The 18,201-nt window shown below is 41.3% G+C and overlaps 1 protein-coding gene across 4 annotated transcripts in view; it reads left to right on the forward strand.

Annotated features, from left to right (window-relative positions):
• MAN2B2 (mannosidase alpha class 2B member 2) overlaps nucleotides 1–18,201 on the forward strand; it is a 68,191-nt gene that overhangs the window by 24,506 nt on the left and 25,484 nt on the right. For 3 of the 4 annotated variants that reach the window (XM_074275063.1, XM_074275062.1, XM_074275061.1), the window contains exons 7-12: nucleotides 455–653; nucleotides 4,451–4,641; nucleotides 7,478–7,637; nucleotides 9,458–9,588; nucleotides 12,749–13,020; nucleotides 17,238–17,429. In XM_074275063.1, the coding sequence (XP_074131164.1) occupies nucleotides 455–653; nucleotides 4,451–4,641; nucleotides 7,478–7,637; nucleotides 9,458–9,588; nucleotides 12,749–13,020; nucleotides 17,238–17,429 (1,145 nt within the window). The remainder of the gene's footprint in view (nucleotides 1–454; nucleotides 654–4,450; nucleotides 4,642–7,477; nucleotides 7,638–9,457; nucleotides 9,589–12,748; nucleotides 13,021–17,237; nucleotides 17,430–18,201) is intronic. The other variant, XM_074275064.1, reaches the window with a different exon arrangement.

The following is an 18,201-nucleotide window of genomic DNA, read 5'->3' on the forward strand; positions in this document are numbered from 1 at the left end:
ATTCACAGATTACTACTAATAGAAACCACAGAATGTTAAAGCTGGAACAAACCTAAGAAATTATTTTATTTAGCCTTTTTTATAAAAGTAGAGATGGAGGCCCAGAGAGGTGAAGTCACAGGACTAGTTAATGGCCCAGAAAGGACTAGGCTCCAGCTCATCTGGCTCATCTTCCAGACCTAGGCGCTTTCTACAGCATTTGGATACCTGCTTCGTTTAGATTGTGCTTCCACTTTGTTCTGGGATCATGACCACATTGGAGGAAAATTTGAGGGCCTTCCCGTGGTCTGTAAAGATGATGTGATCCCAAACAGATCCTTCATAGATCTTCACAACCCTTCGGGGCGGTGCCATTGGGCAGATGAGGTAGGGGGAAGTGTAAGCTTGGAGTTCTGACGGGAACCCAGTCTCCTTGCTCCTGGTGCCATGCTGTCCTTTTGTTGGTGAATTGCAGGGTTGTGACAAGCAGTTCTTTAACTCATCTGTCCAGTTCGCCAACATGGATCCGTTGCTAGCCTATATTAATAACCACTCTGAGGAGTTCGGTGTCACTGTGGAATACGCCACCGTGGGTGATTACTTCCGTGCCATTCATGATCGAGATGTCACCTGGAGCATACGGAACCAGCAGGACTTTCTTCCCTATTCAACAGGTACTTACATCGCCTGCTTGCCCCCTCACTTTGAGTTAATCTAGAAATACTTGGGGTTTATATGTGTGTTACCTGTGACTTCCATTTAGGGTCCTCAGACTTTACCAGATCTCAAAAAAGTAAGCTTTCATCAATTGCCTACTCTATGCAGGATCCTGTGGATGCAAACGATGTGACCCATCCTCAAGATACTTCCCCTATAACATTTATATAAGACAAAAAATTTCAAGTCTATGATTAAATTTTGATTTTTTTTTTCTCTCTCAGAGAATATTCAGAATGCTCGGATCTTAAATCACCAGGGCAGAGAAGGACTTTGGAGATCACTCAGTTAGAATCACATAATCTGAGTTGGAAGGGGCCACTTGGGCCTGCATAGGACTGACAAACAGACATCCAGACTTTGTTTGGAGGCCTCCAGTGAGGAAGGAATGACTGCATCCCAAGGTCATTCCATTTTGGGGCAACTTTGATTGTTAAAAAGTTTTCCCTTAAATCAAGCCTGAATTTGCCTTTTTGCAATTTTTACTCATTGTTCCTTTGGGGCTAGTCTCATTCCTTCTTGTGATGGTCTTTTGTGACCTTCAGGATGTGTGTCATATCCCTACTAAAACTTCTCAAGGGTTTGTCCTAAGTCCTCCACCCTTACCTGTCCTTAGCCATCATGAACTCAAGACCTCTCCCCATCCTGACTGCCCATCTTTAGAGCCTTTCCAGCCCTTTAATTTCATGTCACCTCCCCATTCTACAGATAGAAAAACTAGGGACCAAAAAGGGAAATAACTTGGTAGTTTAGAACTCTACTCTCTTCCTTTCTTTGGACCCTTGCACTCTCTTGTTCTTAGCTTAGTGTTCTTTGGACCACACTGTGTTGTTGCGTAAGTGAACAAAGGAAGTCCAGTGTTTGCTGCTCCCCCTTTTTTGGGAGGGAGACTCAGTTTAAGGACCACCTTCTGCAAGAGACCTTCTCTGATCCCTTCTTTTCATCTTAAGTGGTCTGGTGTTTACTTTGTATATGCTATGTCTCTCTCCTTTTTTAAAATAAATTTTTTTAGTTTATTTTTAATTCACGTTTTATAAATTATGTTAGGAGAAGAAAAAGGAGAGCAAATGGGAAAAAACATGGGAGAGAGAGAAAAAAAACAGAAAAAGAAGAGAAATACAGCATAGCGTCTGTCTTTTAACACGAACTTGTTGGCTTCTCCTGTAGACTAGAAGCTCCTTGAGGGTGGGAACTGTATCATGTTTGCCTTTGTATTCTCATTAACCCACACAGGACTGACACATAGTAGGTGCTTAATAAATGCTTGTTTATTAATTGATTGTTTCTGGGAGCCCCACTAGCAGATTTTATTTGCCTATGAGGGAAACTCAAAAAACTGAAGCTAATTTCCTAAAATTTTTATTATCTTTTGTTTTTGAAATACAAACAAATGCCTCTCTCCAGCAAATCATCCCTTACAACAGATTTTTTTTCCAAAGTAAATAAACAAAACATCAATGGAGGCTGACAGCATATGAAATATTCTACTCCTATAATCCGTCCCCCGCCTCTGCAAAGAGTGTAGGGAAGTACATTTTCCCCAGAGGTCGGCTCCTGATGCAGGGCATTGTAGTTCCACAGCATCAAGGGAGGCTAATTTACAAGCTGCAGGACAGTTGCTTGAAAAGGGTTGCCTTTTTTGTGGCCCTTTGACAGGTGTGTGAGAGCTCAAGAAAAAAGGAACCTCACTCATTCTGGTCTTCTCTGAAACTTAGAGAGGTTTAAACAACAAGCCTTCATTCTAAATTGCTGATCAAAAGTGCCCAAGTGGAGGGGAGAGTAACCTTCCCAGCCCTGACCCAGGGGGTCCCCATGGCAGGGGCTGCCCCCTGCAGCCACTAGAGGTCACACACGCCTCGGCTTGTCCCAGACTTCCAGAACAGCCCTCTCAGAGGCCTTCTCAGAAATCACGGCCCTCCTGCTTCCCCCTTAAAGATGAAATGGAAGAGTTCAGATGAATTGTGGCTCTGGGATAGACCTCCCTGAAACTGAAATAGCTCTTCTCAGAATCCTAGAGGCCTTGGCTCCACTCCAGTTCTGTCACTGTCTCTCTAAGTAATTTCATTTCATTTGTCTGGTCCCCATGTCTAGGAGGATCAAAAGAACTGAGCATGATTAGCCAGAGAAGCCCATCTTCAAGCAGCTCACTGAACTCCATTTTCTCATCTGTATAAGGGGCATAAAAGTACATCCATTGCCTAGTCTTCTGGGATATTGTGTAGTTATTTTTCAGTTATGCCCAACTTTTTATAACTCCATTTGTGACTTTCTTGGCAAAGGCACTGGAGGGGTTTGCCATTTCCTTCTCCAGCTCCTTTTATAGATGAGGAACCCGAGGCAAACAGGATCAATGACATGGCCAGAGTCACCCAGCTAGTAAGAGTCTGAAGTCAGACTTGAACCCAGGAAGGTGAAGCTTCCTGATTCCAGCCCAGCTCTCTGTGCACTGTGGTCCACCCAGCTGCCCAAGTAAAGATTAAGGTGTGCTGGCCCCGTGGGCTGCTGTAGACTCATAGATTGTACACTTGGAGCAGTAAACTCCCCCCCCCCCCCCCCCAAGGACCAAGCCCTTTATCTTAAAGATGAGGAGTTTGAAGATGGAAGAAGTGAAGTTACTTTCCCAGTGTTCCACAGCTGGAGAGAGTAGAGTTGGAGCTGGATGCAGGTTGTCTGGACTCCAGGTTCAGTGCTCTGTCCATGACGCCATGCTACTTCTGAAAATCACCCTGTTGGAGAGTTAGAAGGGGCCTTAGTGGCTATTTAGTCCAGCTTGTACACAAAAGGAATCCCCGGTGGGACACACCAGCCTCTGCTGGAAGCCCCCTGGGAAGGGGGAGCTCCCCCCCTCCAGAAGCCTTTAGACAGCCCCATTTGGGGGGGGAGGAGGCGTTCCTGACCTTGAGCCTAACTGCCTCTTCACAACTTATACCCATTCCTCCTTGATCTTGTCCTCTGGGGCCACATGCAGTAAGTCAGGCCTTTTCTCTCCATGACAGCTCTTGGGGTGCTTGAAGATGGGCTTCTCTGGCTAATCATGCCCAGTTCTTTTGATCCTCCTAGACACGGGTGCTTGGCCCTCATCCATCCTGGTGGTTCCTCTTAAGTTTCAACTTTTCTCTGTCCTTCTTAAACTGTGGCAGCTCCTGCCAGGTTGTGGTCGATGGCGCGTTGCATATACCCGGTCACTACGGTGTAGTATATCAAGGGCTTGAGGAACCCCTGTCCAGGGGCAGCCTTAGCAGGTCAGCTCCCATCATCACTAGCCTCCAACAGAATAAGCAGTTCACTGACCTAGACTTTCCACGGGTTTTGGGGAGTATCCTGATAGAAAAAGTGCTAGTAAGGTGAGGCTGTAAATGCTGAGATCTGCCATTATTTTGGGATGAAAAAGTCTGGTATGGAGGGAGCATCCAGTCACGCAGGGGAGAGCTGTGATAAAAGTTGGGAGACTTGGGTTGATGTTTGACCTTGCGTCCTTTGTCCTTGTGGGGTGTAGAAGCCTTGGGGAACCCTTCCAGTGGGAGAGGAGGGGAATTCACAAGGGTATATGTACCTGGTGCTTCTCTGGAGCTTATTCCCACGATGGAGGACCGAATGAGACCATGAAGTCAGCTCCAGGGCCTGCCCGTTAGAGTGTGGTTCTTGGTTTGAGTCAGTAATCCTGGGTGCCCAGACTCCTGGATCTTGCATCATTAGCAATGTCAGAGGGCCATTCTTGCCGTTAGTACTATAGTGTTTCTCTAACCTTTCTTAGAGCCATTCCAGAGCTGGACTGGATTTTATACTTCCCGTAGCTCACTGAAAGGGATTGCCCGGAGAGCGAGCTCCCTTCTTTATGCCGGAGAGTCCATGTTCACCCAGTATGTTCGGAAGACTCCCCAAGGTGCTCTGTCTAAAGCTGAGTCCTTGGAGCAGCTGCGGCAGCTTCGGTGGGCCGTTGCAGAGGTAAAATATCTTCTTCATACAAATGTATCACTACTTCAGCTAGGAGTGGGGCTCCTGTTAGGGTCATCGTGGTTTCATAGGTGTGACTCTTTCTTCTCCCAGTAATAAGAATAGTAGGCAACATATTTTTAGGACCTCAAAATTTGCAAAGTCATCTCTATGTTGTCTTTCATTTGAGCCTCCCAGCAGCCCTCTGAGCTAGGAGACAGAATTATTTTCCACAATACGTGGATGGTGAAACTGAGGGAAGTGAAGTGATGTGCTCACAGTCACACAGTATATGTCAGAGAGAATTTGAATCCAGATTTTCCCCATCCCAAACCTATTATACTGCTACTGAACATCAAGCCATCTCCTACCTCAGCAACACTTTCTCATTTAGTGGCCAGCTTGGAGAAACAGTATCTGTAAAGTGGAAAAATAGCTTTTTCAACCTGTCTGAAGGTAGTGTGTCAAAACAGACAGGATAGACTCCCAAGGTCCCTTCTACCTCTATGATATCCAATTAGAGCTGAGTAATAGGTCAATAATGGCCCAGTTTGTTCCACTTCCAGATATTTGGACAGATGGTTTTGAGGTGGAGTAGCTTCCTAAACCATAACTCCAAATACTCCTATGGTTTCATACAGTAGATTCCTAGTTCAAGTTCCACAAGTTAGTGGATATTTCGCAGTTCCTCTGCTACATGTTTGTATGGTTAATCAGGGTTCTAGATTGGAGTTCATAACCCACTTTTTTTTAATATCATAAGTATTTTTAGAAATCTATTGATGCCTATGGACTTCTTCACAGAAGAATATTTTTAAATATATAAAATAAAATGCATAGAATTAAAAAGTAACCAAAAATTTTGAAATACAGTTGACAAAATATTGCAAAACTAAGTTAATGGGTTCCCTGTCCCCAGGGGATTATTATATTGGTGACCCCCAATCAGCTTTTATCCCAGCCCAAGCAGAGAACCAGCCCCAGCCACAGAGCAGGGGTGACAAGCATGATCCCTAAAATGCAGCTGCATGGTGCCATCCAGATAACTCAAAAGGAATCTCCAAGGCACCTCGGTTGTAGTCACTATCTGGAAGAACTGCCCTGTTTGAGGAATAGTGTAGATAATTATTTCCCATTAGTACACACCAAATATTTTGACTATTAGCTTTGAAACTTTTATTTCCAATACGCTTTACTTCTTACAACTTCTAAATCCAAGAAGTGATGTCACGGCATGGAGAGCTGACCTCACAGTCGTGACAGTCTGAATTTAAGTGCTGACTCTCATTCATATTGGCCATGGGACCCTGGACAAATGTCTAAATCTCTCAGTGTCCCAAGCAACCCTCCACTTACAAAGCAGCTGCCAGTCTATATGGGTAAAGGGATTTTCCTTCCTGGGGAATTCCCTACAGGAAGGAAATCATAGGTTCTGAATTAAAAACCTTAAGCCTGACTCCATCTCTATACATTATTCCTCCCTTGTAAATCCTCTCCTGTTCTTTCTTCTGCCTTGTTCCTGACTTCTATCCACCAAGGACAGAATGGTGAGTGGGGAAGACGGGAAATGCCTTACAGGTCCACATTATTCTTCTTCAGGTTTGGGAAACACCGGTCTAGGGTGTTATATCCTTATATTATATTGTAATATTGTTGTAATTGTTATTTTGAAAGTTCATAGTTAACATGAAATAGACAGAGATTCCAGAATCTCTAAAGATTATTGAATGCTTGAGCTGCAGGGGCCTTAGGAACCAGCTGGGCAGCCCAGCTGTTTTACAGAGGAGCCAACCTGGGTAACTGCCTCACAGCCACTTCTGGTAGGGACCACAAGCCTCACCCCAGAGCTTCTTTAGCAAGTCAGTCATCAAACATTTATCCCGCTCCTACTGTGTGTCAGGCATTGTGCTAAGTGCTGGGACTACAAAGAGAAGCACAGGGCTGTGTCTTTGACCCCCCTGTGGCACTCACAATTAAATGGGGGAAACCTCAAGGAAGAGCCAGCTTCTAATCTTGGGCAAATTGCTTCACTTGTCAGACTTTCCTTCAGTTTCACTCCAAAATGAGGTTGTTCGTGTTTGCACCACCTTTTTTATTGTGGTTATTTAAGATTTGGATTCTTTATTTGATCTAAGATATTTTTGTAACTGCTGATGAGCTTACTGCTGCTAAGGGAGATGGTATAATCTCTATCCCCATGTTAGGAGACCCAAGCACGTCTACTCTCTGGGCCTCAGTGAACATGAAAGAGTTGAAGTTAATGGTCTCCAGGTTTCCTTCAAGCCTTAACATTGTTCTTTCTTGAATTTAAATAGGGATTTTTTGTGTGTGTGCTTGGAGGCAGAAAGTTTGGAACTGAGGAGCACCATGTTTAAAAAATTTTTTTTATTAAAATGTTTAAAAACAAATTAGGATAATATTTTACTTTAGGAAGAGGATTAGCCAGCTTTTATTTCAAATGGTGAGCTCCCCCTTCTGAATTTAAATCCTATTTTGTGTCCTGTAGGCTATCTTAGAATTTTCAAACTGGAAGAATGCTAAAATATAGAATGTTTGAGCTTTATGTGACCTGGGATGCTATCAAGTCCATTGTCCTCTTTTTTACATTTGAGGAAATTGAATGAGTTTTTTAAAGTCAGGTCAGGATCCTCTAGACCTAGGTTTGCTTCCTCTCCTCATGGTGAGCTTTCCACAACTTTTCAGCATCACCTCTAATTCACAAAGCAAGCAGCCATTGAACCATTTGCATGCCAGCATTTAATATTTGCTAGTTCAGGAAAAAAAAACAGCTGCTATGTTTACTTAAACTCATTGTTTATAAGCTGTATGTATATATATATTTTTAAAGGTTCAACATCATGATGGCATAACAGGGACAGAGTCCCCCAAGGTGAACGATATGTACCTGAACAACCTAATAGAAGGAATGTTTGCTGTGAAGAAGCTAATGGTCTCCATCATTTTTGACATGTTCCAGGCCGAGAAGAAAGAAGAATCAGCCAAGCCAGGTGTTTGTCAGAGACCACAGGCTTAGAGGGGAGGAGCGATGTAGTGCTGGGTGTGAAACCAGACAACTAGACTTTTTAAGTCCTATCTCTATTTGTTAAGAAAAAGTTATTTCACTTTTTGCAGCTCCATTTTCCTTAGTAGTAGTAGAAGTTTATATTTGACAGTCTTGGTAATAAGCAACATTGAGATTAATAAGGGGAGTGATATAGTCAGGCCTGCTCTGTCTAATAGGCAGTTGGTACTATGGGCCTGCAGCTTATGACAGAGATTAGGGATACTTGTCTATTGATTGATCCATCAATCTGTTGATTCTATCTATCTCTTTTTCTATCTATAAATAAATGATCAATAGATAGATCAATTGATCTGGAAATCATTTGCATGGAGATAATCATTAAATTCATGAATGAAATCTGATGAAGTCACTAAGTGGGAGTAATTAGAGAAGCAAAGTTTTCCCAGAATTAGATCTTTAGGTAGGTCCACATTAAAGGGTTTGCTATGCATGACGGTCTAGTAGAGGAGACTGGGCAAGAGTCATCAGATGGGTAAGAGGAGAAGCAAGAGAGCCATGTCCCACCATGCCAGGGAGAAGGGTGTCCAAGAAAAGTTGGTAAGTAACAGCATCAAAGGCTGCAGAGAACTCTAGAAAGAAGAAGACTGGAGGGAAAAAAAGCCAAGGTTTTTTAAATTAAAAGACAGTTGACAACTTGATAGAGAGCAGTTTTAGCTGAGCAATGGAATCAGAAGCCAAGGATTGAGAGTGAATGATGAAAGATAAAGTGAAAAGTCACCACTAAAAACTGAGAAAGGCAATGGCTTGAAGAGATGGCAAAATGAATGGATTGGGTAAAATGGCCTTTAACACTCTACTTTCTTCCAACTATAGGAATAAGATCCCATAAGTGGGTCTTCAGGAAGATATAAGACTGTGGCCTGTCCTGCCTATCTACTTCCACATTTGATTCACGCAGCAAACTGTGACATTGTCAGGAGAGACAGCATTCAATCTCATTTACATTTTAGGAAACTGAGGTTCAGACATATGGATTTGATTGCCCAAGCTCCCACAGCTAATAGTGCAGATGCAGCCTTCCAAGGCTGGTTTTAGAATCCCACACCATTAAATAGCAGGGGCTGAGATATTGAAGTGTTTCAGCAACCAAAATGCCACAGACAGAGACCCAGGCGTGGGAGTGAGCCTGTAGAAGGAAGGCGGGTACTGCTGCTTTAAACAAAACTTGTGCTTTAAATACACTGCAGGGGAAAGTGAGGTAAGGGACTTTGCACAGTCCTCCCTCATTTAAATCTGATTCACTTCATGTCATGGTCCTCCTGGAGAATGAAGAATAAACAACAACAGTGATACAGTCATATGGTATGCTATATAATAATAATAATAGGTTTATAAAGCACGTTACACATGTTCTCTCATGGGATGCCACCTTGTGAGAGAGATACTGTTATTCCACACAGAGGAAACTGAGTCTGAGAGAGATTAAACTGCTTATTGAAGGACACGCAGCTAGTCAGAGTCTGAGGGAGGATTGGAACACAGGTTTCCTTACTGTCAAGTCCAGCACTCTATGCACCATACTGCCCAGTGAGCTCAATCTGTGTGTGTTGCATAGCTGCATTGTACAGTAGCATTATATGTATTATACCAACATACTCACACATATGTGTCGGTGAACATTTTGCCTTGGTGCCTGTAGCTCGCCCAGACAGCAGACTTCCAAATCCTCTTCTCTTTTGTGTGACTTTGTTATGGAGTTGGCTGTCAACAAGTGATGTGCTTGATTTTGTCTTCTCTGGAAAGGCTCCGAAGTGGGACCCTGTGCTATTGTCTATAACCCCCTGGCCTGGACCATCACCACCTTTGTTACCGTTACCGTCGGTTCTCCACGAGTGACAGTCTTAGATGAATCTGGACATCCTGTGCCTGCCCAGGTAATGTATTTGTTTCCTCTCCTCCATGCTGTGGTTTGCCATAAGCTTGCTGTCCCCAGTGCTGATCGAGACCTGGAGTCCTAGGCCGTGGACTATGGGATTCAGAGCTGAGGGCCCTGCCCCACACTGCCCGTACTGTCTGAAAAACCCATAGTCACCCCAGAAGGGTACAGCAAGAATTATTCCCATTTTACAGATGACAAAGCCAAAGCCCAAACATATAAAATGACTTGCCAAAATTCAGTTAGTAGCAAACTCCTTATTCAGACTTAAGTCTACTGTTCCTGAGTCAGCCGTTCTTTGTGTTTTGATAGTATGTGGTCTCACTCAATGTGGATCTCCTTGGGAGTAATAGAGGGGCTGAGAAGGAGTTTTGTTCTGGCTCTTCCTAGCTGCATGACCCCAGGCCTGAGGCCCGAGTCTCCTCCCCCACACCATTGTGTATTTTGTGGGGGTTTGGAGAAGAAGGGTCCATTCTAGGCCATGTGATGAAATAGAAGGCACCAATAGGCGTTAAGGGTCCAAGGTTCCAGTTCTACCTCTGACATTTATTGGCTTGGTCTCTTTGGGCACATCACTGGCCTCCCTGCTGCGGCTTCTTCACCTGTAAATGCAGTGTTGGACTGAAGTACTTAGGAGGTCTTTTCCACATGAAAACTAATCCATAAAGAAAAAGCTCATTAAAATTAAATGATGCTAATGTGAGGAAAGGCTTTCCCAGACTCAGCCCATTCAAAGATTCAGTCCCTAAGAGAGCTGGCCTTAGGGGATATCCTAGAGTAACAGTCTTTCCTTAGTCCTTCAGCTTCCTTAATTCTGTCTGTGGCTCATTATGTCCACTTATAACTCTACTTATAAGGAAATTTGTTGTCAGTTATTGTATTCTAGTAGGGAACCTGTGAGGGTGGAAAGTCTTCAAGCTTCAAAAAATTAAGCAGTCAGGGTGAAATGATTGGTATTGGGTTCAACTCCTCCAGATCAATTAGAAAAACATTCACTGAACCTTACTTTTAAGGGTTCCAGAGAAAAAGACGTTGTCCTTTTTGCTCTTCTAAAACCTTAAAAACCATTTGGAAAATGGAGCTTAAAAACACCAAAAGGCAATTAAGAATACCAGGCAAAATCTGACTGCAATGGGCCCTAGATTAGACCAGGTACCCTAGGATGTAGGTGGCGGGGAGCAGGGTAGAAGGGAAAGGGAACAAGCGTCTCATCTGTTCAGCTCCTACTATGGGCCAGGCACTGGGTTAACATACATATCTCCTTTGATTTTCACAACAACCCTTCTAGGTAGATACTACTGTTATTTCCAATTTCCAGATGAGGAAACTAAGGCAAAAAAATGACTTTCCCAAGCTCACATAGCTAGTAAATGTCTGAAGTTGATTTTAACTCAAATTCTTCAGAGGGCCAGCACTAACGACTGGGCCAGCACTAACCACTGGGCCAGCAGACCTCAAGCCCTGACCTAAAGTGCACTGAATACTGTCCTTAAGGAAGCTAAGAGGGAGCTGAAAGAGCCCTAGGAGTGAAGATAGAATTCACATAGAAGCTACTCTGTTGTGTTTGGAACTCCCAGACATAGCTGCAGCAGAGGCTTGGCGTGGTATGGTAGATAGAGTGCAGGGAGATTTAGGTTCAAATTCTGCTCTAATGTACAACCTTGGACAATATATAACCTGCAAAGAGGATAATAATAGCCTCTATCTCATAGCGCTCTTGTGTGGTTCAAAGGAGATGATTATAGAAAGCTCTTTACAAACTAGAAAAGATTGTAAGTTTTAGCTTGAGACTATAGTGTGTGAATCACTGTTCTTTGGGGCTGGTTTTCAGAGAGTTCTCAAATGCAACTATTTATACATTATCTACTCCATATCTCTCCATCTTGGCTTGCAAAGAACTTTATTAAGCACTTCATCAAAATAGAGATAATTTATGTCTTGTTATCATTCCAATCTACAAATCTTGTGCCCCATTCAAGAAAAAAAAAATGAAGTTAGTCTAGTGCAACTCGTTCTTTTTTGTTGTTCTTTTTATTTTGTTAAATATTTCCCAATGAGGTAAAAAAATTAACATTGATTTTTGAATATTTTGAGTTCTAGATTCTCTTCTTTCCTCCACCCATTGAGAAGGCAAGCAATATGATATCAATTATGCATGTGAAGTCATTTTCTTATTAGTCAGGCTGCAAAAAAAAAAAAAAAAAATACAAAAGCTCCAAGGAAAGTAAAGTATGGCTCACTCTGCACTCAGAGTTCATTAGGTCCCTCTCTAATTAGCATTTTTTATCATGGATCCTTTGGAATTGTCTTTCACATTTGATCATTCATACAATATTACTGTCACTGTGTACAGTATTCTCCTGGTTCTGGTCACTTCACTTTATATCAGTTCATCTAAGTTTTCCCAGTAGATGCATTCTGTTACTAATGGGCCCCCTCTCACTCTTAAAATCATAGCTGCACCTTCTAAATATTCTCAAAACATTCCTTTAATACATTCTAGAGCTCAGTTAGCAGTCAGTTGAGTTCACTTTTGTTTAGTCTGAAAATGCAGCCTTCTTCATTTTTTGGAAGGTCACAGTCCCATTTGCCCAACTCAAGTAATGTATTCTTAAGTCAACAGGCATTTATTGTGCATACTATATACATGCATTGTGCTAAATTCTGGGGATACAAAGAGAAGCAAAAGACAGTTGCTGCTTTAGTGGAAAATGGGAAAAAAGAACATGTAAAATAAGGAAAACAAAATAAAGTGTAAATTGGAGACAATCAACAAAGAAAAGCAGTGTTAGAGTCGGACTACTATGGCCTTGATTTTTCAGAAAATGAAGAGGATAGAGGGAGTCTTCAAACCAGAGGCCAGTGAGTTTCCTTGGAAAATTATTCTGTACATAGCTTATCTTTACAAAGCTGTTGGTGTGTCTCTCCTCCATTAGATCATAAACTCCTTTAAAGTGGGAATTGTTTTTGCCTTTATTTTTTTCTCCAGTGTTGAGCACTATGCCTAAAACACACAGCAGACATTTAATAAATACTGTTGGCTTGACTTGTAGCACCTATCCCACTCTACAAGACTTTTATAAAATCTCATTGAAAGTTCAGCAATATTGGACAGACCAAGACTAAATTATCTGACTGATCCAACTCTTTATTTACAGATCCAGAACTCAACTGACTCTCAGTTCACGTATGACTTGTACATTCTGGCCACCATAAAGGGTCTCAGTTACCGGCGTTACTACATTAAGGCAGCTGACAAATTTGAAGAGGCTCAACAGAAGTCAGCCTCCACTGCAAGAGTCTTACATTTTGGTAGGAAATCAAAGAAGTCTTCACGTGTCTCTTACAAGCAACTATTTCCTGTGACAAATGACTGTTATTCTATACTTATGGACCAAGCCACCAATTTAATGCATAGCATCACAGAGAGGTAATCCACCTGGCTTGTCTGGGTTTGTTGCTGGTATGTCTTGCCCTTGGATGGTAAGGACATGGTTTTCCCCTTAGAGACCACTGGTCCTCAGGCAAAAAGAAGCTTCATTTGGTTTTTATTTCTTGGAGAAATATATAATATATAAGTCACAGGCTTTTTAAATTAAGAAGGAACACAAACTTATTACAATCACAATGTACATTTCTATAGTGCCTTTAAATTTTTCAAGGTTTCTTTATAATGCTTCCTTGAGGGAAGCCGTGAAAGTGTTAGCATATATTACAATTAAGAAACTCAAGGTGTGAAAGGTAGCTGGGTAGCTTGCCTTTATCAGTAATATCAGAACCACAATTTAAAAACAGTTATGTTGAGAGAAAGTACCATTCATAGTATTTCTACCACTCAATATAACCACAAATACTTTTTTTAATGGACTTGTGTTTTCAACATACTAGGAAATGCCCAGTAGAGAAACTCTCTTTACCAATGCAGAAGGGTGTCTGTTTTGCATCTTAGAGAGTTACCAGGGCACAGTGAGATGTGAAGTGTGTAGAAGGGAGTGTAGTGGATAAAGACTTGAGCTTGTAATCAGAAAGCCATGAGTTCAATTCCTACCTGTGATCCACACTAACTGTGTAATCCCTAGAAAAGACCTAAGTACATTAAGTACAACAAACAAATCAGACTATTCAGCTCATTTGGCATTTATTAAAAGCTGTTCATCTGACAAAATTTAGTAAGTGCCTGTTATATGTCCAGCATTGTGCTAAACTTTGTTGATTCAAAAACAAAAATAAAACTAATTTAGCCCTCAAGAAGGGCTTATTTTATTCTGTCACTGCTGCAAGTATTGTTTCCATCTCCAAGGTAAAAATCTTCCTTCCTGCTTTTTAATGCTCTATATCCAATTTCTTACCAGGTTCTCACTTTTTAAAAAAGAGACCTTTAACTACTGTAAAATCATTACCAAAACTAAGAGGTCAAAAGAATCTAGAAATTACCTCTGCCAAAAATTCTTTCTCTTTTGCTAGGCATTGGGGAAGATAAAAATTTAAATACAGTCCTGATTTGGCCTTCATGGGGCTTAAGGCCTTTTTTGTTTAGTAAAGAAACATAATATACAAAGAAATTTTAAGAAGGAAAATGAACTATTTGAAGTCTCATAAACTAGTGGATGCCAAAAGAGTTTTGAATTGAAATCTTTAAAACCCAGTGTTTATAGCTGGACTAGTCTGTCCTCAGTCCTGCTCTACTCAGGCCTGCCCAATCCAGATAATACCTAGACTTTTGATATCCCTTTTCCCCCCCTAAAAAACAAAACAAAACAAAAAAATCAAAATTAGTCTTTGTGGGATTTATTCATTCCCCTATCTTGAAGGAAAATATCTGATGAACTCTTCATTAAGGATTTAATGAACTCAGATTTAATGCATTAAACCTTTCAATTGTAATTGTGTATTAGCATTCTTTAATTTAAAGGTGGAATTTCAAGTATCCTTGAGAAGATTGCAGGGAGAAATATTTGGGGGCAGAGAGGTCTTTAAAAGATAATTGCCAAAATTAGCTAGTTAGTTCTTAATTAGAACTCTTTAGAAAAATAGAAACATAAAATGTCAGACGTAGACAGGACCTCAGAGATCCACTTATTCATTCAGCCACCGTTTATTAAGACTTGCCTTGTACGGAGTACTATCATTTGAGAAGTATAAGGATAAATAAAGCTCGAGGAGGCTCTATCCTCCAAAAATTCTGAGTCTAGGAAAAGAAATTAAATATATATATAAACATATAAAACAATTCTGCTTAATAAAGCTAACATAGATTGAACCAAGAGAGTCTTCTAGGCTAAAAGTGTCAAAACATGTGTGCCAAAGGATACTTCTGATTGCAGATACTCCTGAACTACTAGATAGATTAAATGTCATTTGGAAAGTATTTAACAAAATAAAATATAGTAAAGCAAAGAAAATGTTAATCTGTGGGCCTTTTTAAAAGTTAGTATGCAGCCCACAGGGATCCCCAGATAGAATTTAGTGTCTTCTATTTCTATTTGAGGAGCACCTGGATGGGTTGTAGATAGAGTGCTAGGCGTAGAGTCAGGAAGACCAGGTTCAATCAGGGTTGGCGCCAGTAACTTAATACTTTGTGACTCTGCCTCAGTTTTCTCATCTAGAAAATGAGCTGGAGAAGGAATCCAGTATTTTTTTCCAAGAAAACTCCAGAAGAGGTCACAAAGACAAAAATGACTAAACTCCATTTCTACTTGAGTTTGATACCTGGAGAAGTTGAGAATCCCAAGGCTCAGAGGAGGAATGTTTTGCCCAGAATCATTCATCTTATAAGGTCCAGTAGCAGCTAAGACTAAAGACCAGGCATCCATTTTCACAACTTCAAATACTTGAGCTGTGTTATTAGGGTATGAACACTAGTTGGTTTTGACCAAGCAGTGCCCAGAGCATTGAGCTATTCACCCTGAAGGTAGGGACCAGGCCTTTTGCTAACAGTATCCTCAATTCAATTTGCTAATGGCTCCTGACCACCCAGCATATTCTGGGGGAGAAATGTTGGGGAGGAGTAAAAGAGACTTTCTGAGAAATCTTGCAGCATCTGCCTGTGCAGATGATATCAGAACAATTCTAATTTTCCAACATGTGATTAGACACCAGTAAGCTCCCTTTCAGTTCACTCGTACTCACACATCTGGTTCTTCTGAGTTGTACATTTCACAGATGAGCCTATGGGAACTACTGGGCTAGGATGTGAACAGGAAGGAGATGCTTGTGGCTGATCATAGACTGTGCTTGAGTTACTGTGGCTAAGTTACAAGATTTGTATCCTGCAGGTTCACAGTTAGAGATAGTGTATCCCCAGGGCTTTGCCTGCAGTAGCTATTCAATTAATGTGGATTGATTTAGAGAAAGAATACCATCATGGGAGTCAAGAGAATCAGGTCCTCGTCCCAGTGGGGGTGTGACCTACTGGGCCATTCATTCATCAGTAAAATGAGCCTGTTGGATGAAATCATTCATGAGCACTAACATTCTAGGTTCTGTGTTCTACGGGAGGCTTCATGGTACAAAGAAAAGTAGCAGAATTGGAATCTAGATGACCTGGCTTGTGATCCTGATTCTAGCACAATCTGTGGGAGAATCACTTACTCTGGGAGACTCCATTTCTTCCTTTGTAAAATATGAACCTCTTTCCCAGTACTTCACTGAGTTGTTGTGAGGTTCAAATGAGCATTAAAAACTCTGTAAACTTTGGAGCACCATAACAGCTTCGAATGTTCTAGGATTTCTTCAGCAGCTCTCACATTCTCAGGTCTCTTGTGACTATCTAGAATCTTACAGATACATGTAGTGAATTTATGATGAAAACTGGACTGTCCGTGTGCCCAGAGAGTGGTCCTCCCAGCCACAAGCCTTGAGGTTGGCCGGGCAGGGATTATCCCCACTTTACAGATGAGCTAGCCAGCTCCTGTTGGTTCATAGTATGGGCAGAATGACCCTTCCCAATCTCTGAACTGAAATACCAGACCACCCTGCACTCTGTTGTGCTTGCTGCCTGCCTTCATTTATTGATCAACTTATTTATTGAGTGATTTTCTTGCTTTTCTTCACACATGCTTTTCCATACAGCTTCAGGGCTCCTACCCCTAAAATGTCTCTGAGAACCCTTGTTTTGGTGTCAGTTCCTGCAATATCTTTACACATGGTTCCCTGTATACTTCCCCTACCTCGTTGCATTTATTTTGTTTATAATTTGCATAGATTAGACTTGCATATTTCATTTCCTTAATAAAGCTTCTTAAGGGTAGAAATAATTTCATTTTTACCTTTTATCTCCAGCACCTAATGCCATACCTGACATAAGTCATCACCTAAAAAATATTTGCTCTGGCTCTAAATCCAGTTGTATTTCAATACCAGATGACTGCTCAGGTTGCTATATGCATCTTTCTTTTTTCTTTTTAATTGAATTGGTGTCTGAAAATTTACAAAAAAATTAATAACAGATTTTTATTTTCAAAATATCTGCCAAGATAGTTTTCAACATTCACCCTCACAAAACCTTGTGTTGCAAATTTTTCTCTCTCCCTTCCCCTAACTCTCTCCCTTAGACAGTAAGTAATCCAATATAGGTTAAACAGCTACATACCTTTCTGTGAAAATAATGAATGAGCAAAGAATGTTTTCTCTCTTATATCTTTACAGAGAGAGTAACCAGACTATACAAGTCACCCAGCAGTTCCTGGAGTACAAAGTTAATGCTGATTTGGAACATGGACCAATTTCAGACAACTATTTGTTTACCCCAGATGGATCAGAAGTTCAAGCCTCAGATGTGGTGGGGTTGGAAATTGTGGCTGGAAAACTTGTGACGGAGATCCGGCAATATTTTTACAGGTGAGGTATTAACCATTTTAACTTCCTGCTTGTGAGTAGTCTTTTCAGTCTAGAAGGCTTCTTTAACTGCGGAAGCAGCTTAGCCTTTTTATCTGAGTATTCAAGCAGCCTTTTCTCTTTGGTGAGTTTATATTTATGAAATTGAAATCAGAAACCAGTTTGTGAGTTGCTATTTCTCCCAGATGCCTTCAGTCCACTTTTTTTTTCTTTTTTTCTTTCTTTCTTTCTTTCTTTCTTTCTTTTTTTTTTTTTTGCTGAGGTATTTGGGGTTAAGTGACTTGCCCAGGGTCACACACCTCAGTCCACTTCTGCAAGGTCAAACAGTTGCTTCTCATCAGACTCGGCTGTCCTCACAATCTGATGTGGATGCCTACTCCTCATCCTTCAGCAGCTCACTCTCCCAACCTTTTGAAATTTATGAGGTTGTAGCTTAATCATATACTTCTTCACTTAAAACCAGGACAGGACAAATGCAAAGAGACTCATCTTGTCCACATTTTGACTTAGGTAAAAAGGGCCTTAGGCCTGAAGTCTATAAACTTAAAGATCTATAGAATGTCTTCTTCATTCAAGTCATTCAGGCAGGAAAGAGGGGTAGGATGCTCTGTCTCCCAGTTCTGGTTCATTAGTCCACTGAGAAGGTCCATCTTCATTATCAGATAAGAAGACCAGAAGCAGTCAGTATACCTGTCTGTGCTGTGAATCAGAGAGGAGGCCCCTTCTGGAATAGCTCATCATACCTTTCCACGTGGAATGGTGGCAAGTAGGGCAG

Source organism: Sminthopsis crassicaudata, chromosome 6 (genome assembly GCF_048593235.1).
Source record: "Sminthopsis crassicaudata isolate SCR6 chromosome 6, ASM4859323v1, whole genome shotgun sequence".
In the NCBI taxonomy this organism is placed as follows: Eukaryota; Metazoa; Chordata; class Mammalia; order Dasyuromorphia; family Dasyuridae; genus Sminthopsis; species Sminthopsis crassicaudata.